This window comes from Perissodus microlepis, chromosome 2, assembly GCF_051167445.1.
Source record: "Perissodus microlepis isolate ML-2025 ecotype Zambia chromosome 2, ASM5116744v1, whole genome shotgun sequence".
Lineage (NCBI taxonomy): Eukaryota > Metazoa > Chordata > Actinopteri > Cichliformes > Cichlidae > Perissodus > Perissodus microlepis.
The window spans coordinates 11956534-11980322 of record NC_140462.1 but is presented as its reverse complement, the minus strand read 5'-3'; the positions used below and the strand labels follow the sequence as shown (position 1 = coordinate 11980322).

Sequence of the window (23789 nt, the reverse complement as noted above, 5' to 3'; positions counted from 1 at the left end):
ACTCTAAGTGTGTGTGTGTGTGTGTGTGTGTGTGTGTGTGTGTGTGTGTGTGTGTGGGGGGGGGGGGGGGGGGACGACCATATTTAATTGATTGTATTGTCACCATTCTGCTTAATGAAGACATTTCCGAAGAAACAATATATGTAGATAACAACAACTATACCAACAACAAAAACAAAAACAACAGAAATACTAAGAGAATTTGAAACGAACGACTTAACAGAAACCGAAGTTTCAAAATAATTTTTAAACGCCAGACCAACAATACCGTGACTCAGACAGGAAAAAAAAACAACAGAACAAAAGAAAATGAAATTAAATAGAAGTGTTGCCTTAGAGGAAACTATAGATTTATAAGTCCTAATGTAATGATTATCTGATTCTGACATCATTCAGTGAATGCAAAGTCTTACGGTGACTCAGGCAGCATCGAAAGCATAACTATAAAATAAGTGGGTATGAAAGAGTCGAGTAATTGAATAGACATTGGATGAGCATATGGACTCCAAGAGAAAGTAAGAATGCTTTTAAGAAACGCATACCTTCTTGCTAATTTGTCTTAATAATTTAGCTTTCCAGGCTCCCCTTGAAATATCTTCATAACTATGGCAAGAGAATGGTAAAACACTGCCAGGAAACATTGCACAAAAACTTGGAGTGTGATCATCAATACTCTATAAACAAAGACGTTTGGATATAAAAAACAACTGGAAACTATCAGTCACTTTATAAGAGGACATTCCTTTAAAAAGTAAATACGTAAGACCTTTTACAGAAGCTTTATAGGCCTGCCTATATGCAGGAGAAAACTGAGACGCTGTCCTTGGTGCTGAGAAATGTATAATGCTGGGAAGCTTTTCATCAGAGTAATTAAGTAAAGAACGAGAATAAATATAGAAATATCCTCTAACTGACCTCTAGAGGAGAGTCTGGTTCATCCAGGATGCTCTTTTCACTCTGTATCCGCTGCATCGTTCCTGTAGAGCTGGGGTCCATTATCAGCACGTTCTGACTACCAGCTCTGCCGAACTTACAGTCACTTTTTCTGGAGTCAGTCGTCCTGCACACCTCGTAATTGTACACGTGTGGCAGAGTCCCTGTGCCCAAAGTGTCTGAGTAACGTGGTGGATAATATGGAATGACAGGCAGGTTGGAGTGATACAGGATGCGAGACTGTCTCCACCTGTAGATTTTGACTGATATAATAACCACTAAACACGTGATGAAGAAGAAGGAAACTACAGCCAGAGCCAAGACTAAGTAAAAAGTCAGGTTGTCATTGTACTCCTTGTCGTGCGTCAACTCAGTGAACTCCGACAGCACTTCAGGGAAGCTGTCCGCCACCGCCACGTTAACAATGACTGTAGCAGAATGAGAGGGCTGCCCGTTGTCCTCCACTATAACAGTCAGTCTTTGTTTGACAGCATCTTTATCAGTGACTTGGCGGATAGTTCTGATTTCTCCATTCTGTAAGCCCACTTCAAACAGCGCCCTGTCTGTGGCTTTCAGCAGTTTATAGGAGAGCCAGGCATTCTGTCCAGAGTCCACATCAACAGCCACCACTTTAGTCACCAGATAGCCCACATCTGCTGAACGAGGCACCATTTCAGCCACCAGAGAGCCACCAGTCTGGACTGGGTACAGAACCTGAGGGGGGTTGTCGTTCTGGTCCCGGATCATTATTTTCACAGTCACGTTGCTGCTAAGTGGAGGAGAGCCTCCATCTTGCGCTTTAATTACTAACTCAAACTGTTTGATTTGCTCATAATCAAAGGTGCGAACCGCGTTAAGAACCCCAGCTTCACTGTTTAAAGACACATAAGTAGAAACTGGACTCCCACTAACCTGTTTTTCCTCTAAAAGATATGAGATTCTAGCATTTTGATTCCAATCAGAGTCCCGCGCACTCACAGTAAATATGGAAAATCCAGGAGAGTTATTCTCTGTGATATAAGCAGTATAGCTGTTTTTAGCAAATAATGGTGCGTTGTCGTTGACGTCAGAAATTTTTAGATGCAATTTTGTTGAACTAGACAGAGGGGGAGACCCAAAATCGGTGGCTGTAATTGTTATGTTATATTCTGAGACGGATTCTCTGTCAAAGTGTTGATCTGAGACCAAATTGTAATAGTTGGTCAGAGATGTTTGAATTTTAAAGGGAAGTTTACCATCAATCGAACATTTAATTTGCCCATTTCTCTCAGAATCTGCGTCTTTTATATTCAAAATTGCAATTGTTGTCCCTGGAATTGCATCCTCTGACAGGGGACTAGAAAATGACATTACATGTATAATAGGTTCATTATCATTAACGTCAATAACATCAAATATAACTTTACTTGTCCCAGTTAGTCCACCGTGATCCTTTGCCTCTACCCTCAACTCGTATTTTCGGTATTTTTCATAATCTATCTGACCAGATACGTAAATTGTTCCCGTGTTTTCATCAATCGTAAATATTTCTGCTACACTTCCTTTCATTTTGGACAAACTGTATGTAATGTGTCCATATGATCCACTGTCTGCGTCTGTGGCATTTACTGTAATGATACTAGTCCCTGTTTTTGTGTTTTCCAAAACAGATGCTTTGTACGCTGATTGATTAAAAACTGGAATATTGTCGTTGGCGTCTAACACAGTCACATCTATATTTACTGTACCAGATCTCTGCGGTGTTCCTCCATCAACTGCGATTAATTTCAAAGAGAAATGCGGGTGTCGCTCTCTGTCTAAAGGTTTCTGGAGCACCATTTCAACATATTTTCCACCATCTGGATTTGAATGTTGTTTCAATATAAAATTGTCGTTTGGGGACAGAATATAATTTTGCAGAGCGCTTTGGCCTACATCTAGATCCTCCGCGCCCTGCAGAGGGAAACGAACTCCAACTGCAGCTGATTCGCTTATTTCAAAACTGATGGGTTTATCTTTGTTTGGGAAGACAGGTTCGTGATCATTTATATCCAAAACCTCGACAGTTATTCTGTGTAGTTCCATCGGGTTTTCCAAAATTATTTCAAAGCTGAAACTACACGGCGTTACGTCCCCACAAAGCTGCTCTCGGTCTATTCTCTCATTCACGACCAGAATCCCTTTGTCTTTCTGCAGCTCGGTGTAGTGAACGTTTTCTCCGGTCACGATACGGGCCCGCCCTGAGCGGAGCCTTTTCAGATCCAAGCCAAGATCCTGCGCCACATTACCGATAACAGAGCCTTTCTTCATCTCCTCAGGTATAGAATACCGAATCTGACCACCTACCACGTTAACCGCAAGAAGCAGCAACAGAAGCGATCCTATGCGACGTCGTACTCCACAAAATGATCGCCATCCTGGTGATATGTAATGTAGACGTCTTACAGTCGCCATTACTCAGACAAAAAAGATACAAAGAAAGAAAATTTTGTCTCTTTAGGCAGTAACAAAAAGACCCTAGTATACCAGCAGCTGGTTGGCTTATAAAATTGTTCTCAAGCGTTAAACGGAAATCTGTGAGACTTCGTTCACATGAACCCTCGGCAAAACACAGATAGCCGTCCTCACCGTGTGATTTCTGAGAGGATGGACTGAATGACAACATAACAGAGAAAATATTTCAGCGGCCAACAGCGTCCCTTAGAGTCTAAAAGGTAGAAATCACACGAGACTTGAATCTTTGTGACAACGATCTAGGCCGTGGGGATCAATATGAAATTACTTTCATTAATAAAATAATTTTTCACTGAAGAGTGTATACAACTAATAGTGAGTGGAAAAGTGTGGAAAAGTTAAATTGAGAACAATCTACCACAAACAACAGAAGTTTTAATTACATTATCTACCAGCTGAACAACAGTGCCGAGAACCAGGGGAACAAAATCACTCGAATAGAACTGCTACTCTCAGAAAAGAAATATAGATACACCAGTCGAAAGATCATGATAACCAGAAACTAAAATAATTCCCTGCCTTCAAATTCTTAGAAAGAGTAAAAACAATATCAGCATAATTAAACAGGTTAAGCAAGTAGAGATGAGTAACAGAAAACATTTTTTTTTTTGTTTCTTTGAAAGCTTCAGGAAAATAACGTTGCTCTTCAGAAATACGTGGCTGACTTAGTTCTGCTTCTTTTTAGTATTTTACTTTGACAATGTCTTCTTTATCGTCTTATGGGGATGCAATAAGCAAGCACAAAACATTGCACAAACACTAGGAGTATGATCATTAATCTTTTCTCCAGCACAGCTTCAGTATATGAAATACTGGAAACTATTAGGGACTTTTAGGGAGAACTTTCTTTTAAAAATTAACTATGTAAGACCTTTTACAGAAGCTTTGTAGGCCTACCGTTATGCAGAGGAAAACTGAGACGCTGTCCTTGGTGCTGAGAAATGTGTAATGCTGCCAAGCTTTTTATCAGAGCAATCAAACAAAGAAGGAGAATAAATACAGAAATATTCTTTGACTGACCTCTAGAGGAGAGTCTGGTTCATCCAGGATGCTCTTTTCACTCTGTATCCGCTGCATCGTTCCTGTAAAACTGGGGTCCATTATCAGCACGTTCTGACTACCAGCTCTGCCGAACTTACAGTCACTCTTTCTGGAGTCAGTCGTCCTGCACACCTCGTAATTGTACACATGGGGGAGAGTCCCTGTGCCCAAAGTGTCTGAGTAACGTGGTGGATAATATGGAATGACAGGGAGGTTGGAGTGATACAGGATGCGAGACTGTCTCCACCTGTAGATTTTGACTGATATAATAACCACTAAACACGTGATGAAGAGGAAGGAAACTACAGCCAGAGCCAAGACTAAGTAAAAAGTCAGGTTGTCATTGTACTCCTTGTCGTGCGTCAACTCAGTGAACTCCGACAGCACTTCAGGGAAGCTGTCCGCCACCGCCACATTAACGATGACTGTAGCTGAACGAGAGGGCTGTCCGTTGTCCTCCACTATAACAGTCAGTCTTTGTTTGACAGCATCTTTATCAGTGACTTGGCGGATAGTTCTGATTTCTCCATTCTGTAAGCCCACTTCAAACAGCGCCCTGTCTGTGGCTTTCTGTAGTTTATAGGAGAGCCAGGCGTTCTGTCCAGAGTCCACATCAACAGCCACCACTTTAGTCACCAGATAGCCCACATCTGCTGAACGAGGAACCATTTCAGCCACCAGAGAGCCACCAGTTTGGACTGGGTACAGAACCTGTGGGGGGTTGTCGTTCTGGTCTTGGATCATTATTTTCACAGTCACGTTGCTGCTAAATGGAGGAGAGCCTCCATCTTGCGCTTTAATTACTAACGCAAGGTGTTTGATTTGCTCATAATCAAAGGTGCGAACCGCGTTAAGAACTCCAGTTTCACTGTTTAAAGACACATAAGTAGAAACTGGACTCCCACTGACCTGCGTGTCCTCTAAAAGATATGAGATTCTAGCGTTTTGATTCCAATCAGAGTCCTGCGCACTCACTGTAAATATGGAAAATCCAGGAGAGTTATTCTCTGTGATATAAGCAGTATAGCTGTTTTTAGCAAATAATGGTGCGTTGTCGTTGACGTCAGAGATTTTTAAATGCAATTTTGTTGAACTAGACAGAGGGGGAGACCCAAAATCGGTGGCTGTAATTGTTATGTTATATTCTGAGACGGATTCTCTGTCAAAGTGTTGATCTGAGACCAAATTGTAATAGTTGGTCAGAGATGTTTCAATTTTAAAGGGAAGTTTACCATCAATCGAACATTTAATTTGCCCATTTCTCTCAGAATCTGCGTCTTTTATATTCAAAATTGCAATTGTTGTACCAGGTCGGGAATCTTCTGACAGGGGACTAGAAAATGACATTACATGTATAATAGGTTCATTATCATTAACGTCAATAACATCAAATATAACTTTACTTGTCCCAGTTAGTCCACCGTGATCCTTTGCCTCTACCCTCAACTCGTATTTTCGGTATTTTTCATAATCTATCTGACCAGATACGTAAATTGTTCCCGTGTTTTCATCAATCGTAAATATTTCTGCTACACTTCCTTTGATTTTGGACAAACTGTATGTAATGTGTCCATTTAATCCACTGTCTGCGTCTGAGGCATTTACTGTAATGATACTAGTCCCCGTTTTTGTATTTTCCAACACAGCTGCTTTGTACACTGATTGATTAAAAACTGGATCGTTGTCGTTGGCGTCTAACACAGTCACATCTATATTTACTGTACCAGATCTCTGCGGTGTTCCTCCATCAACTGCGATTAATTTCAAAGAGAAATGCGGGTGTCGCTCTCTGTCTAAAGGTTTCTGGAGCACCATTTCAACATATTTTCCACCATCTGGATTTGAATGTTGTTTCAATATAAAATTGTCGTTTGGGGACAGAATATAATTTTGCAGAGCGCTTTGGCCTACATCTAGATCCTCCGCGCTCTGCAGAGGGAAACGTACTCCAACTGCAGCTGATTCGCTTATTTCAAAACTGATGGGTTTATCTTTGTTTGGGAAGACAGGTGCGTGATCATTAATATCCAAAACCTCGACAGTTATTCTGTGTAGTTCCATCGGGTTTTCCAAAATCATTTCAAAGCTGAGACTACACGGCGTTACGTCCCCACAAAGCTGCTCTCGGTCTATTCTCTCATTCACGACCAGAATCCCTTTGTCTTTCTGCAGCTCGGTGTAGTGAACGTTTTCTCCGGTCACGATACGGGCCCGCCCTGAGCTGAGCCTTTTCAGATCCAAGCCAAGATCCTGCGCCACATTACCGATAACAGAGCCTTTCTTCATCTCCTCAGGTATAGAATACCGAATCTGACCACCTACCATGTTAACCGCAAGAAGCAGCAACAGGAGCGATCCTATGCGACGTCGTACTCCACAAAATGATCGCCATCCTGGTGATATGTAATGTAGACGTCTTACAGTCGCCATTACTCAGACAAAAAAGATACAAAGAAAGAAAAATTTGTCTCTTTAGGCAGTAACAAAAAGACCCTAGTATACCAGCAGCTGGTTGGCTTATAAAATTGTTCTCAAGCGTTAAACGGAAATCTGTGAGACTTCGTTCACATGAACCCTCGGCAAAACACAGATAGCCGTCCTCACCGTGTGATTTCTGAGAGGATGGACTGAATGACAACATAACAGAGAAAATATTTCAGCGGCCAACAGCGTCCCTTAGAGTCTAAAAGGTAGAAATCACACGAGACTTGAATCTTTGTGACAACGATCTAAGCCGTGGGGATCAATATGAAATTACTTTCATTAATAAAATAATTTTTCACTGAAGAGTGTATACAACTAATAGTGAGTGGAAAAGTTAAATTGAGAACGATCTACCACAAACAAGAGAAGTTTTAATTACATTATCTACCAGCTGAACAACAGTGCCGAGAACCAGGGGAACAAAATCACTCGAATAGAACTGCTACTCTCAGAAAAGAAATATAGATACACCAGTCGAAAGATCATGATAACCAGAAACTAAAATAATTCCCTGCCTTCAAATTCTTAGAAAGAGTAAAAACAATATCAGCATAATTAAACAGGTTAAGCAAGTAGAGATGAGTAACAGAAAACATTTTATTTTGTTTCTTTGAAAGCTTCAGAAAAATAACGTTGCTCTTCAGAAATACGTGGCTGACTTATTTCTGCTTCTTTTTAGTATTTTACTTTGACAATGTCTTCTTTATCGTCTTATGGGGATGCAATAAGCAAGCACAAAACATTGCACAAACACTAGGAGTATGATCATTAATCTTTTCTCCAGCACAGCTTCAGTATATGAAATACTGGAAACTATTAGGGACTTTTAGGGAGAACTTTCTTTTAAAAATTAACTATGTAAGACCTTTTACAGAAGCTTTGTAGGCCTACCGTTATGCAGAGGAAAACTGAGACGCTGTCCTTGGTGCTGAGAAATATGTAATGCTGCTAAGCTTTTCATCAGAGCAATCAAACAAAGAAGGAGAATAAATACAGAAATATTCTTTGACTGACCTCTAGAGGAGAGTCTGGTTCATCCAGGATGCTCTTTTCACTCTGTATCCGCTGCATCGTTCCTGTAGAGCTGGGGTCCATTATCAGCACGTTCTGACTACCAGCTCTGCCGAACTTACAGTCACTCTTTCTGGAGTCAGTCGTCCTGCACACCTCGTAATTGTACACGTGTGGCAGAGTCCCTGTGCCCAAAGTGTCTGAATAACGTGGTGGATAATATGGAATGACAGGCAGGTTGGAGTGATACAGGATGCGAGACTGTCTCCACCTGTAGATTTTGACTGATATAATAACCACTAAACACGTGATGAAGAGGAAGGAAACTACAGCCAGAGCCAAGACTAAGTAAAAAGTCAGGTTGTCATTGTACTCCTTGTCGTGTGTCAACTCAGTGAACTCCGACAGCACTTCAGGGAAGCTGTCCGCCACCGCCACGTTAACAATGACTGTAGCTGAATGAGAGGGCTGTCCGTTGTCCTCCACTATAACAGTCAGTCTTTGTTTGACAGCATCTTTATCAGTGACTTGGCGGATAGTTCTAATTTCTCCATTCTGTAAGCCCACTTCAAACAGCGCCCTGTCTGTGGCTTTCTGCAGTTTATAGGAGAGCCAAGCATTCTGTCCAGAGTCCACATCAACAGCCACCACTTTAGTCACCAGATAGCCCACATCTGCTGAACGAGGAACCATTTCAGCCACCAGAGAGCCACCAGTTTGGACTGGGTATAGAACCTGAGGGGGGTTGTCGTTCTGGTCTTGGATCATTATTTTCACAGTCACATTGCTGCTGAGTGGAGGAGAGCCTCCATCTTGCGCTTTAATTACTAACGCAAGGTGTTTGATTTGCTCATAATCAAAGGTGCGAACCGCACTAAGAACTCCAGCTTCACTGTTTAAAGACACATAAGTAGAAACTGGACTCCCACTGACCTGTGTGTCCTCTAAAAGATATGAGATTCTAGCGTTTTGATTCCAATCAGAGTCCCGCGCACTCACAGTAAATATGGAAAATCCAGGAGAGTTATTCTCTGTGATATAAGCAGTATAGCTGTTTTTAGCAAATAATGGTGCGTTGTCGTTGACGTCAGAGATTTTTAGATGCAATTTTGTTGAACTAGACAGAGGGGGAGACCCAAAATCGGTGGCTGTAATTGTTATGTTATATTCTGAGATGGATTCTCTGTCAAAGTGTTGATCTGAGACCAAATTGTAATAGTTGGTCAGAGATGTTTCAATTTTAAAGGGAAGTTTACCATCAATCGAACATTTAATTTGCCCATTTCTCTCAGAATCTGCGTCTTTTATATTTAAAACGGCTATGGTTGTACCAGGTCGGGCATCCTCGGACAGGGGACTAGAAAATGACAATACATTTATAATAGGAGCATTATCATTAACATCAATAACATCAAATATAACTTTACTTGTCCCAGTTAGTCCACCGTGATCCTTTGCCTCTACCCTCAACTCGTATTTTTTGTCTTTCTCGTAGTCAATCTGACCAGACACGTAAATTATTCCGGTGTTTTCATTAATTCTAAAAATGTCCGCTGCACTTTCTTTCATTTCGGACAAACTGTATGTAATGTGTCCATATGATCCACTATCTGCGTCTGTGGCATTTACTGTAATGATACTAGTCCCCGTTTTCGTGTTTTCCAACACAGCTGCTTTGTACACTGATTGATTAAAAACTGGAATATTGTCGTTGGCGTCTAACACAGTCACATCTATATTTACTGTACCAGATCTCTGCGGTGTTCCTCCATCAACTGCGATTAATTTCAAAGAGAAATGCGGGTGTCGCTCTCTGTCTAAAGGTTTCTGGAGCACCATTTCAACATATTTTCTTCCATCTGGATTTGAATGTTGTTTTAATATAAAATTGTCGTTTGGGGACAGAATATAATTTTGCAGTGCGTTTCCGCTTACATCTAGATCCTGCGCGCTCTGCAGAGGGAAACGTACTCCAACTGCAGCTGATTCGCTTATTTCAAAATTGATGGGTTTATCTTTGTTTGGGAAGACAGGTGCGTGATCATTTATATCCAAAACCTCGACAGTTATTCTATGTAGTTCAATCGGATTTTCTAAAATCATCTCAAAGCTGAAACTACACGGCGTTACGTCCCCACAAAGCTGCTCTCGGTCTATTCTCTCATTCACGACCAGAATCCCTTTGTCTGTCTGCAGCTCGGTGTAGTGAACGTTTTCTCCGGTCACGATACGGGCCCGCCCTGAGCGGAGCCTTTTCAGATCCAAGCCAAGATCCTGCGCCACATTACCGATAACAGAGCCTGTCTTCATCTCCTCAGGTATAGAATACCGAATCTGACCACCTACCATGTTAACAGCAAGAAGCAGCAACAGAAGAAATCCCATGTGACGTCGTACTCCACAAAGTGATCGCCATTCGGAGACGAAACTCAGGCATGTTAAAGTCGCCATCACTCAGACAGAATATATATATAGAGAACGAACGATTTTTCCGTTCAGGCAGTTTAAATAATGTCCTAGTCTATCATCCCTGAAGATACATTTACAATTGTCTACAACCTTTATAAGGTTGTGAGTCCTCGTTCAAACGAAATCTTGACAAAAGACAATGAGCTTCCCTCAATGTATGATCACTGAAGGGATGGACTGGATGACAACGAAAGACCGAAAATATTTAACTGGCCAACAGCGTCCCTTAGAGTATAAAACGTGGAAGTCATATGATTCCTGAATTTCAGAAGCAACACCCCAAACCCAACATCAACATATTTTATCTTGCGTGGAAATCAATATGAAATGATATCAAAACACCATGTTCAATAAAATATTTTCACTTCAGCATGTATGTCGTAACGAATTTTGTGAGGAGATACAGTTAAAATGGACCCACTAGAATAATGAGAGATTATCATTCAAGTAATTTCTAAACCCGGTAAACAGAAGAAACCGTTGCAACAAAAATAAAAAAATAAAAATAAAAAAAAAAGGAAAAAAGTGAAAGAAAATGGAAGTATTACTTTTAAGGAATATATACATGTATAAATCTATATATCAGTTGCTAAAATAATTCATGTGTCCTCAGGATCTTATAATGACTAATTTAGAATCACTAGAAAATATTTTGGCACGCAACTGTCTTGTCATGAAATGTTTTCATGGGAAAGACATAACATAAGAATGCTATTAAGATATGCGTGAATGATTGCTCTGCTTAACATTAAAATGTTTTTTACTAAACTTTCAGGGTAGTCTCGTTCTTTAGAATGTTGTGGAAACCAAATAATATCATTAAACAAAATGTCAGAAGAAACTGCAAAGACATGTTTAGAACATTAAAACCCATTTATTTATATTAAAAGAAAAATATTGGCCTCTACCACTGATTATTCTGGAGGATGTGTGGAGAATGTGTCAATTGTGGTAACCTAGAATTACCTGACTGCTAATGTAAACTAAGACTCTGTTCTTGTTGCTGGAAATTTTGCAACATTGAGAAGCTATTTCATCGAAGCAATTACATAAAGGATAAAGAACAAATGTGTCTATATGAAATGACAAACCTCCAGAGGAGAGTCTGGTTCATCCAGGATGCTCTTTTCACTCTGTATCCGCTGCATCGTTCCTGTAGAACTGGGGTCCATTATCAGCACGTTCTGACTACCAGTTCTGCCGAACTTACAGTCACTCTTTCTGGAGTCAGTCGTCCTGCACACCTCGTAATTGTACACATGGGGGAGAGTCCTTGTCCCCAAAGTGTCTGAGTAACGTGGTGGATAATATGGAATGACAGGCAGGTTGGAGTGATACAGTATGCGAGACTGTCTCCACCTGTAGATTTTGACTGATATAATAACCACTAAACACGTGATGAAGAGGAAGGAAACTACAGCCAGAGCCAAGACTAAGTAAAAAGTCAGGTTGTCATTGTACTCCTTGTCGTGGGTCAACTCAGTGAACTCCGACAACATTTCAGGGAAGCTGTCCGCCACCGCCACGTTAACAATAACTGTAGCTGAACGAGAGGGCTGTCCGTTGTCCTCCACTACAACAGTCAGTCTTTGTTTGACAGCATCTTTATCAGTGACTTGGCGGATAGTTCTGATTTCTCCATTCTGTAAGCCCACTTCAAACAGCGCCCTGTCTGTGGCTTTCTGCAGTTTATAGGAGAGCCAGGCATTCTGTCCAGAGTCCACATCAACAGCCACCACTTTAGTCACCAGATAGCCCACATCTGCTGAACGAGGCACCATTTCAGCCATCAGAGAGCCACCAGTTTGGACTGGGTACAGAACCTGTGGGGGGTTGTCATTCTGGTCTTGGATCATTATTTTCACAGTCACATTGCTGCTGAGTGGAGGAGAGCCTCCATCCTGCGCTTTTACAATGAATAACAGTTGTTTGATTTGCTCATAGTCAAACGAACGCACTGCATGCACCACTCCGCTTTCTGCATTAACAGAAACGTATTCAGATACTGGAGACCCATTAATCTCACATTCTTCCAAAATGTAGGAAACGCGGGCGTTTTGGTTTTCATCGGGGTCTTTAGCATTAACAGTCATGATAGAAAGACCAGGAGAGTTATTTTCCACAATCCAAGCCCTGTAAAAATTTCGAGGAAATTTTGGGGAATTGTCATTAACATCTGACACCTTTAGATTAAAAGTTTTTCTGGTTGACAGCGGAGGGGAGCCCGCGTCTGAGGCAATAACGGTGATGTTAAATTCTGACAAACTTTCACGATCTAAGGCAGCATCAGTTATCAGTGTATAATAATTTCTCACATTGGATTTAATTTTAAAAGGAACACTGCCTTCGATCGTGCACCTTACCTGTCCGTTTTCACCCGAATCAAGATCTTTCACGTTAATAATGCCAAGAGTGGTACCCGGAGCTGAGTCTTCTGACACAGGACTAGTGAATGACATCACGTTAATGACCGGTGCATTATCGTTTATATCCAAGACCTCAATTTCAACTTTACTAGAATCTGTCAGTCCCCCTTGATCTTTCGCTTCAACCCTGAACTCAATCTTTTTGTCCATTTCAAAGTCGATTTCCTTTGCCACATATATTCGACCAGTAGCTTCATCTATATCGAATAAATCAGCTATCCCTGCCTTTGATTTTGAAAAGTAATATACCACTTTTCCATTTGAATCGGTATCAATGTCGCTCGCATTCACTGTAACAACATGCGTGCCTTTTGGGGCATTTTCAATCACCGCGGCCTTATATAAGGATTGATTAAACACCGGAGCATTGTCATTCACATCTAATACGTTTACCTCTATATTTACTGTCCCAGATTTCTGTGGATTTCCACCATCAACGGCCAACAGTTTTAAAGATAGGCGTGGCTGTACCTCTCTGTCTAAAGGCTTCTGAAGCATCATTTCAGCATATTTACTTCCATCCGGATTAACATATTGTTTCAACACAAAATTGTCTGTGGGAGTTAAAATGTAGTTCTGCAGACTGTTTTGCCCAACATCAGCGTCCTCCGCACTCTCCAGCACAAAACGGGAACCGAGCGCAGCAGATTCGCTTATTTCAAATTCCAAGTGACTGTTCTGAAAAGTGGGAGCGTTATCATTTACATCCAATACCTCTATCGTCACAGGGTGCAGCTCCATCGGTTTTTCCAATAAAATCTCAAAGGTAAAGCTACATGGAGTCAAATCCCCACAAAGCTGCTCTCGGTCTATTCTCTCATTCACAACTAAAGTCCCTTTGTCTGTTTTCAGCTCTGTGTACTGAGTGCTTTCTCCCGTAACGATACGGGCTCGTCCAGAACGAAGCCTTTTTAGATCCAAGCCAAGATCTTGTGCCACATTTCCAACAAGGGACCCCGTTTTCAGCTCCTCTGGGATCGAATATCGGATCTGTGCCTCCGCTCGATAAAGAAAAAGGACGTGAAAAACAAACAGGCTGGCTGTAAGTCGCATTCGCCATCTTACAACTCGGTCTCGATGTTCTACTCCAAATGCCATTTTTGAAAACAGGACTTAAAAACCAAAACCGAGCAATGGATCGAGGGCTTTAACTTAGAGAGGAAGACTCACACACCCTAGGTCGATATATGACGTTAAATAAAAAAGCAGGTGTGTATTCTATTTGATCCAGCTCCTATGAAAAGCAGATCATCTGCCGTTACAAAACGCAGTGATGGGGGAGGAAACAGCCCTGTCTCGAAATGCATGGCAGAATAGATTTACCAGGCAACAGCGTCACTTAGAGGGTATAATATGAAACTAGAAAAGCCAATGACCACGTTCATCACTCTGCACACTATCTCTGTAGAAATAACGTAATGATTTCACTTTGAAGGCACGTACGTCTGTTAAGTGAATTAAAGAATGCAGAAAATACTGACTTTCACTGTTAGAAAAAGATTAATTCAACTGGAAAAAAGCAAAAAGTGTGTGACACAAAGCAAAAAGACCACTGGCACTTTCTTCTCTTTTTCTCTTTCTTTTTCTTTTTAAAACATTTTTTGATAACCGCGGATTTCAAAGTTACTGTCACATGTCCCCTTATGACATAAAAAATACACATTGCTGGTGACCTGCAAATTTTAAAGAACAACGAATGATAATAAAGCAAAACTTGCTTGCTATTAAATGAATCTGGAGTTATGGGTTGTCGTTTTTTATTATTTATTTATTTATTTGTTATTATTTATATAATTAACTGCATTATAAATACAACATACAAGTGGATCCTAAATGAATGGCCTCTTCAAAGTCTTAGAAATCTCAACGATAATAATGACGACTGCATCTCAGAGCAAAGCACTTCAGCACCAAGGACAGTGACAGGACAGTGGAGCCGTTTCCATTTCAGAATGTAACTACTACAGTATTTAGACGTAATTATATTAATCCTGCATAAAAACAAACATTGTCATTTGATGAAAACATATATATATAGTGTTCACACAAGCCAATATAATCAACCGAAGACGTGATGCTTGCACTGTATCCTACAAAGTTTCCAGCGTCATCCATACTAACCAAGGTCTGAGTTATTGCACTTATTTGGCTATTCGCTGTTTGCTGATCATGTATAACACAAAGATAACGTTTTTGTCAGTGTATTTACTTTGTCTTGAGTAGAGTCGGTGAAATTGTATAACCATCTTCAAATGAGGAGCTATTGTTACACTTTGTTTTACAGACAGATATTGTTTACAGACAGAATGATAGAAGAAATTCTCTTCATGACTGTTAAAGCAAAAGTGTAGTTTAAAACTATTTATTAGCAATGCTAGATTACTGACACACAAGCGCCCAAATGTAAAACATAAACAAACCTCTAGAGGAGAGTCTGGTTCATCCAGAATGCTCTTTTCACTCTGTATCCGCTGCATCGTTCCTGTAGAACTGGGGTCCATTATCAGCACGTTCTGACTACCAGCTCTGCCGAACTTACAGTCACTCTTTCTGGAGTCAGTCGTCCTGCACACCTCGTAATTGTACACATGTGGCAGAGTCCCTGTCCCCAAAGTGTCTGAGTAACGTGGTGGATAATATGGAATGACAGGCAGGTTGGAGTGATACAGGATGCGAGACTGTCTCCACCTGTAGATTTTGACTGATATAATAACCACTAAACACGTGATGAAGAGGAAGGAAACTACAGCCAGAGCCAAGACTAAGTAAAAAGTCAGGTTGTCATTGTACTCCTTGTCGTGTGTCAATTCAGTGAACTCCGAAAGCACTTCAGGGAAGCTGTCCGCCACCGCCACGTTAACAATGACTGTAGCTGAACGAGAGGGCTGCCCGTTGTCCTCCACTATAACAGTCAGTCTTTGCTTGACAGCATCTTTATCAGTGACTTGGCGGATAGTTCTGATTTCTCCATTCTGTAAGCCCACTTCAAACAGCGCCCTGTCTGTGGCTTTCTGCAGTTTATAGCAGAGCCAGGCATTCTGTCCAGAGTCCACATCAACAGCCACCACTTTAGTCACCAGATAGCCCACATCTGCTGAACGAGGCACCATTTCAGCCACCAGAGAGCCACCAGTCTGGACTGGGTACAGAACCTGAGGAGGGTTGTCATTCTGGTCCTGTACATGTACAATAACTGATGTGTTACTACTCTGTGGGGGTGACCCACCATCTTGTGCTTTAACTCGTATTTTATACTCTTTGACTTGTTCATAGTCCAGTGAACGCAGAGACTGAATGACTCCACTTTCTGTATTAATGGAGAAATATGCGGATACCGGATTCCCATTCAGCTCGTCTTCAAAAAGAAAATATGATATACGTGCATTCTGGCCCTGGTCCAAATCAGTAGCACGAATCTGCAACAGAGGGACACCTGGAGAATTGTTTTCCGTTACCTGAGCGCTGTAAAGACTTTGACTAAAAACTGGAGCGTTGTCATTAATATCGCTAACTTCTAAATAGACAGATTTCTTGTTCGATAATACTGGGAAGCCCTCATCAGTGGCAGTGAGAGTAATGTTGTACGTGGGAAGCTTCTCTCGGTCGAGAGTTTGCGCAGTGATTAATGTATAATAGTTTCTGAGAGAAGATTTAATTTTGAAAGGCAGATGTTCATCTATAGTTAAATACACCTGTCCGTTTTTCCCAGAATCTTTATCTTGGACACTAATTAACGCCACAACTGTGCCAGGAGGAGAATCTTCTGAAATCTTCCCCGAATATGAAGCCATTGTGATTACTGGACTGTTATCATTTTCATCTACTATTTCGATCACTAACTTGCTGGCTCCTGTGACACCCCATGGATCTTTTGCTTGGAGGTTTATCTCGTAATTTGGAGAAGCCTCATAATCGATATCCCCGACGAGTTTAATCGCACCCGTGTTGGAATTTATTTCAAAAGGACAAGCGGAACCATCTTCTAGGTGTGTGAATGAATATGTAACGTTACCATTGTAACCTTGGTCAGCGTCTACTGCACTGACTGTGGCAATAATTGTGCCTCGTAAAGCATTTTCCAATACAGAGGCTTTGTATATGGACTGTGTAAAAACAGGCGAGTTGTCATTTGCATCCAGCACAGATATGTGTATTTTTACCGTTCCGGACATCTGCGGCTCCCCACCATCGACAGCCGTTAATATGAGCGCATGTTTGCTTTGCTTCTCGCGATCCAAACCACTCTGAAGCACCATTTCGGCATATTTACTCCCATCTGCTCGAGTATGTTGTTTGAGAACAAAATGTTCGTTTACTTTTAAAGAATAACTCTGCAGTGAGTTTGTCCCTACGTCAGGATCAGCTGCACTATCAAGCAAAAACACAGTCCCAGTCGGCGTCGATTCGCTAATTTCTAAATTAATTTCTTTTTTTGGGAAAACGGGAGCATGATCATTTATATCTTGTATTTCGATAGTAATGGAAAACAATTCGAGTGGCTCTTCAAGAACAATTTCCAGACTAAAGCTGCACGGAGATTTCTTAGCGCATAATCTTTCTCTGTCAATTCTTTCATTGACAACGATATGGCCTTTGTTCTGGTTCAGCACGACATATTGATTATCATCTTCAATTACCAGTCGAGCTCGACCAGATACCAACCGTCTGACATCCAAGCCCAGGTCTTTTGCAATGTCTCCGACAAAGAGTCCTTTCCTCATCTCTTCTGGTATAGAATAGCGGATTTGTCCATTGACCGCAGCAACCACAAAGAAAAGCAAAATGGAGACGTTCCACTGACGCAGGGTACCGTTGTGCTTCATATTATCCATTTCTTCCCAGTAACATCAGGTCCAAAACAACACAGTCATCGGTACAGAAAGCTCCAGCTATTTATCATAGAGGCTTTGCAGTGTGTACAGTCTTCTTTTAAATTTACCCAAAGCCACGACAGCTTAATAACCATCACCTATTTCCTTTAAAGACGGGTGGTGACTTTGTGTCTTTAATACGCATTGCACAAGTCTGCTTAGGCAACAGCACCACCAGCAGTGATGAATTAAAACGGCAGGTGTCTGAGCACTGATGTTCCACTGTTTAGCCTTTCCTGACTACTGCATACATTGTTTTTTAGCGACACCCAACCTTTATTCATGCAAAAGAAAGCAAAATCTCGATAAGCATAGACAAGTCAAAAGATAAACGAATAAGTTAAATAAATTAAGCATATTTTTTCCATAACAGGTGATTAATATACTGTCTGTTTTATTATCATCTCTGTTTACAAGTCATCTTATGACCACCTAAGTAGGTCCAAAATTTGCCGTGAATGGAGTGGGCTGACAGCAACGACAAAGTTTTCTGATACAATATATCCAGCAGACTAAAAATTATAAGAGATTGAGCGAATTCATTTGACAAACATTATGGTGAGACTGAAGTGTGGACAAACACACAGATTCTGTGTAAAACCATACTGAGCTGCATATCTGCAGACAGAGAGGCAGGCTGACAGATGGTTACATAGATAAATGAACAAATGTATACAAAGATACAGTAGAGAATGAGTGGATAGATAGACGGATAGATAATCTGATCTAATCTAACTGATGAGTCCAATGACCTAGATTTGAGCAGTGGAATCAACATTGAAAGTACTGCTACACTCATCCAGAGGCATGAAAAAATAATGACACATTTCAGAGCAGTATGTTTTTTGTTTTTTTTGGTTTGTTTTCTTTTTTGTAGAGCTGAAAGGAATTGATAAATTTGATAGGTTTTGATACTTTCTTGCATCTTTCCCTCCTCACACATATTAGCATCCTGCTGAAGAGCAAAATATTTTGTGCACCATGATTGAGCATTATTTAGGCAAAGACTCCACAGCAGAAGCCAGAAATATTCACATTAATATTCATGTAGCATAAAGCCTAGGGTAGAACTACACAACGCACACAAACTAGAGTAATGTTGCTGCTGTGTTTCAAGACTGCTACCTGCAGTCTCAGTCCTGCACCAATATGACTTTCAATGAAACATTTCTGGGGATATTTGTTGTATAAACACTCATAACATTTCATATCTAGTGTCAATGTAGATCATGGGTTGTGGTGAAATACTATCATGTACTGTGTAAAGGGAACTGTGAATTTCATATTAATTGTGGCTGTATATTACAATGATAAAGATTACAATGTTTGGGGTGAGATTTCAGGGAAAAGGGGAAATCAAAATAATCTTACCTATTAGATTGAAGTGGAAGATTCATCCAGGACATGCACCAAGAAAAGAAAGAAGAAAAAAAGACAGTAGTTAGTATGTATCCTGAAGAACAACAGCAATAAAATAAAATAAAATAGAATTCATGCATATTTATTGGTTTTACACACTGCGAGTGCAATACTGATACAATGGAATACCATAATTTGATCTTTTGAGTTTTTAAAGCAGGATTTTACCCAGACCAAAATATTTTAGATTTAATAATCTAGTGTTTGAGAATTTAATTGCACTGATTGTTCCTCCTCATGTTTAGAACACTGTTGTGCAACTACTGTGCACAAAAAAAAAAGAAAATCTGTGACAATTTATCACATAAAACACTAAGGATTTGGTGCAAAATCGAGATATTTTAGTGACAGTATGTGATAACATTTAAGAAGGTCATGATTTAAGAACCTGGTGAAAAAACAAACAAACAAAAACTAATCAACTAAAACGTTGATGTACCCTCTGGACAAGATGATTCTGGAAGCCAAAGCAAGACAAAACAAGATTACCCTCAGTTTTTAGAATCACTGAATCTTAGTGAGACTTTCAATATTTAAAGTAAGCCCTTATGTAAACTGGAAATTCTTTCCTATCTTACAGCAGCACTGCTGAAACAGAGCTTTGAACAATGTTCTTGTGACCTAGATAGAATTAAACAAAAAAATATGCGCTGCATTTAGAAGAGAATAGAATAGCTTTTTATTGTCACTGTTACAAGAACAATGAAAGGCAGTTTGGCATTTCTCTGTGTGTGTGAAGTACACAACAGCATAAGTATTTACACAATAACAGACAAATTTACATTTGCACAAGAAAGATATGTACAAGTTATACATGCACCTGCAAACATGCGGATACACCCATACAAACATACACGCACATACATACATACATACATGTATATATACATATATGCATGTGTACATACAAACACACACATATTTCCACATACACGCTTACATATATATAAATACACATACATGCCATCTGAGGAGCAGGTGCATTGAGAGGTGCAGTGCGATCAGTGATATTGCACATTGAGTGTGAGTGTGTGTGTGTGTATGGGGGGGGGGGGGGGGGGGGGGGTGCTGTTGCAACTATACTAAATAAGGTTATAATAAAGAGGTAGGGGTGTTGGTTGCATTGAAGTATAAATACAAATATGGTTTATAAATAAGGTGTAATGTCCATGAGTGTTGCCAGTGCAGTTATCCTCCAATTAGGGTGGAGGTAGGGCATGTTTGACAGCCTGTAGGTAAAAACTTCTGTTGAGTCTGTTTGTCTTTGACCTGATGGACCTGTAGCGTTTACCAGAGGGAAGGGGGGAAAAAAGTGAGTGTCCAGGGTGCGAGGGGTCTTTGATGATGATACTGGCTTTCTGCTGAAGTCTGCCAGTATAGATGTCTCTGAGGGGAGTTAGTGAAGTGCCGATTGCCCGCTCTGCTGTCCTCACCACCCGCTGCAGTTTCCTCTTGTCCTCCGCGGTGCAGCAGTTGAACCAGAGTGTGCAGCAGTAGGTCAGAAGGCTCTCGATGGTGGAGCGGTAGAAGTTTACTAGCAGTCTTTGGGGTAATTGGGCCTGATGTAGTTTCCTGAGGAAGTACAGCCTTTGTTGTGCTTTCCCTACCTGGTGGGAGATGTTTGTGGACCAGGTAAGGTCGGCCAAGATGTGGACTCCAAGGAACTTAAAGCTTTCTACCCTTTCTACCTCCTCCCCATCAATGTAGAGGGTAGAGTGCTCAGATCACTTTGTTCTTCTGAAGTCGATTACCATCTCCTTGGTCTTGGCTGTGTTCAGATGCAGGTTGTTGTCGTCACACCATTGCTTCAGATGCTGAACCTCCTCTCCGTAGGCTGAATCATCATTGTTGTGTTAAAGTGTTCCTCGATGCGCGGTTTGTATTTGCACTTGGCTTCTTTTATGCCTTTAAGCAGAGATTGGCATGCCTCTTTGTAGACTTGTTGGTCTCCTGATTTGAAGGCGCTGTCACGTGCTCTTAGTAGGGCTCTCACCTCACTGTTGAGCCATGGCTTCTGGTTCGGGAACACATTAATAGTCTTTGTTGTTGTTACACTCTCAGTACAGAAGTGTATGTATGAGAGTACGGCAGATGTGTGGCCCTCAAAGTCTGATCCTTCTGCAAATACACTCCAATTCGTGTTATCAAAAATAGTCTTGTAGGGCCGTGGTGGCTTCCGCGGTCCACACTCGTACTGCTTGTACCGATGTTTTTTTACCTTTGAATTAGAGGTCTATAAGCAGGGATCGGGGATAGAGAGAGATGGTCAGAGAGTCCGAGATGAGGCAGTCGGGTTTCTTTGTTGGCATCTGGGATGTTGCCATTGACCTGGTCTAGTGTGTTGTTTTCCCTCATCGGAAAGCTCACGTTTTTAAAGAATCCAGGCAGGACAGATTTCAGGTTTGCGTGGTTAAAATCTTCTGCCACGACCACAGCGCAGTCCGGGTGCTTTGTAAGCTGTTTATTATTGGAGCGCCCGAGTAGCTCCATGGCTGACTTAGCATTAGCTTGCAGCGGCACATAAACTGCTATTATTGTGATCGCTGTGAGCTCTCTCGGCAAGTAGAAGGGTCTGCACTGCACCATCATGTATTCTATGTCCGGGCAGCAGTGGACGACTTTAACTGTGTTGCTGGTGCACCAGTTATTGTTTACAAACACTAGCAGACCTCCTCCAGGTTTCTTACTCTTTGTTCCTGTCCGCTGTGAATGTAGCGTGGCCTGCTAGCTCAATCGCAGTGTCTGGGGTAAAAGAGTCCAACCAAGTCTTTGTGATGATCATAACACAATAATCCAAACAGCGTGAGGTGATCCGCAGTCGTAGCTCATCCATCTTGTTATTTAGTGACCGTGAGTTGGTGAGGAAGAGGCTCAGAATAGCCAGTGGGTGGGTTAGCACGTAGCCTAGCCCTCAGCCCCGCTCTCTTCTGTTTCCTGTGCCTCCGTCGCCTACGCCACTTCAGCGGTGGAATTGGAGTCAGTGACCCTCCGGATCTCAGGGGGAATTGAGTCCCAGTCATTGTCAGCGAAGGTGTGCAGGTTTTTGTGGTTTAGAACCTCAAGCAGTTCAGTTTTGCTGTACTGCATTTGTGCTCCTGCATGTCGGAGAAAAAGTGAAACAAAAATACACTAAATAAAAAGAAAACCTTTAAGTTCAGGAGACCACCGGGTCGCCATCTTGGTTACTTCTCCACTCCTAGCACAGATGAAATTAGGAGCAGTGTTGCCAACTCCTCAGTAAGGAAAATCGCTATTGGTTGTCCTAAAAGTCGCTAGAAGTCGCTAAATGACGTCATCGCCTAATTTGCATAATTGGTCATGCTAATCTAATTGTAACCTATGTTGTTGGAGAGAGAAATAACATCGTGGAAGAGACATAAAGTGAGTAAAAAACGTCCTAAATGCATTTAGAGTTTATTTAGAACTACAAATTAAATTTCTTTTAGCAATTATTGTTTTTTTTTAATGTCACAATTCCAACCCTGCTCCTTTACCCAGGCTTGGACCGGCAAAAGTGACCCGAAATAGGCACTCTGGTGGAGTTACTTTGTATGTGTGTGTTTATAAGTAGTTTTAAACCTTGTGATCCACAAAACAGCATAAGAGTAAAAGAGTAAAAGAAGAACTGACTGCGTTACAGCACCCGCTGCTTGTTGAGAGTAAAAGCGATACGCGCTTTCACATCTTTTTTTAAGGGGTCTGAAAACTCGCTAAATATAGCGACAAAGTCGCTAAGTTGGCAACACTGATTAGGAGCACAAATGGTAAATGGACTGGTTCTTATATAGCGCTTTTCTCCTCTCACTGAGCACTCAAAGCGCTTTATACAACTTGTGCATTCACCCAATCATACCCATTCACACAAGCACTTTATCTAAGGTTTTTAGTGCTTCTATCTAACATTCACTCGTATTCACACTCCGATGGATGCATAGGAGGGCAACATGGGGTTAATATCTTGCCCAAGGATATTTGGCATGTAGACTGGAGGAGCCTGGGATCGAACCGCCTACCTTCCGGTGAGTAGGTGACCCACCTGAGCTACAGCCACCCCCTTACGACCTCAGATCCCGCTGAATTATTACTAAGCGGAGGGGGAGGGGGAAGAGCACAAATGGGCCTAGAGCTATAACAGAAACACACATGAATTCATGAGGGCATTCTTTTCACGACAAAACCTCTTTGCTTCATCATCATGGCACTCTGTAGTATGCAAGAGTAGGCACACTCAGGCACCTTATGCGACACAGAAACACATGCACACATTTCACAGTTTAGGTGTTGTGTAAGATTTTAACTACTGACCTGAATAAAGCTTACAGCTAAACACACACACACACACACACACACACACACACATATATATATATATATATACACTTGGTTTTTTAATGTAGGAATAAATATGATTTGCTTTTACTGTTGTGTGTTTACTGTTTTATGTCCTAAACTTAATGTTAAGTAGGCCAGGGTAGAGTCTAATAACAAAAAAAAGGGAGGGGGGGAGAGAAAGAAAAACACCACTAACACTACTTTGTTTCCTTTTGATGTGTTCAGCAGTGGCCATATCATTTAAGCGATCAGAGTGATAATCAAAAAACAGGTATAATATGGTCACTGATGACTACTGATGATCTTTCAC

General features: G+C 41.2%; 3 protein-coding genes and 3 pseudogenes across 28 annotated transcripts in view; all 6 read right to left on the bottom strand.

The window, feature by feature from the left end:
* LOC146392385 (protocadherin gamma-C5-like) overlaps positions 1-23789 on the bottom strand; it is a 308150-nt gene that overhangs the window by 175084 nt on the left and 109277 nt on the right. The gene's annotated exons all lie outside the window — the stretch shown is intronic.
* LOC146392392 (protocadherin gamma-A2-like) lies at positions 90-3719 on the bottom strand. The gene has a single exon (XM_084947114.1). The coding sequence runs from the start codon at positions 3364-3366 to the stop codon at positions 907-909; it is 2460 nt and encodes an 819-aa protein (XP_084803240.1). The 5' UTR covers positions 3367-3719; the 3' UTR covers positions 90-906.
* LOC146392391 (protocadherin gamma-A3 pseudogene) lies at positions 4075-6783 on the bottom strand (annotated as a pseudogene).
* Positions 6919-10943, bottom strand: LOC146392390 (protocadherin beta-4-like). The gene has a single exon (XM_084947052.1). The coding sequence runs from the start codon at positions 10411-10413 to the stop codon at positions 7921-7923; it is 2493 nt and encodes an 830-aa protein (XP_084803178.1). The 5' UTR covers positions 10414-10943; the 3' UTR covers positions 6919-7920.
* Positions 10996-13955, bottom strand: LOC146392389 (protocadherin gamma-A2 pseudogene; annotated as a pseudogene).
* Positions 14997-17689, bottom strand: LOC146392388 (protocadherin gamma-A7 pseudogene; annotated as a pseudogene).

What these genes read in the sequence shown, in the direction of transcription:
- LOC146392392 (XM_084947114.1), bottom strand. Translation starts at nt 3,366, where the DNA reads ATGGCGACTGTAAGACGTCTACATTACATATCACCAGGATGGCGATCA.
- LOC146392390 (XM_084947052.1), bottom strand. Translation starts at nt 10,413, where the DNA reads ATGGCGACTTTAACATGCCTGAGTTTCGTCTCCGAATGGCGATCACTT.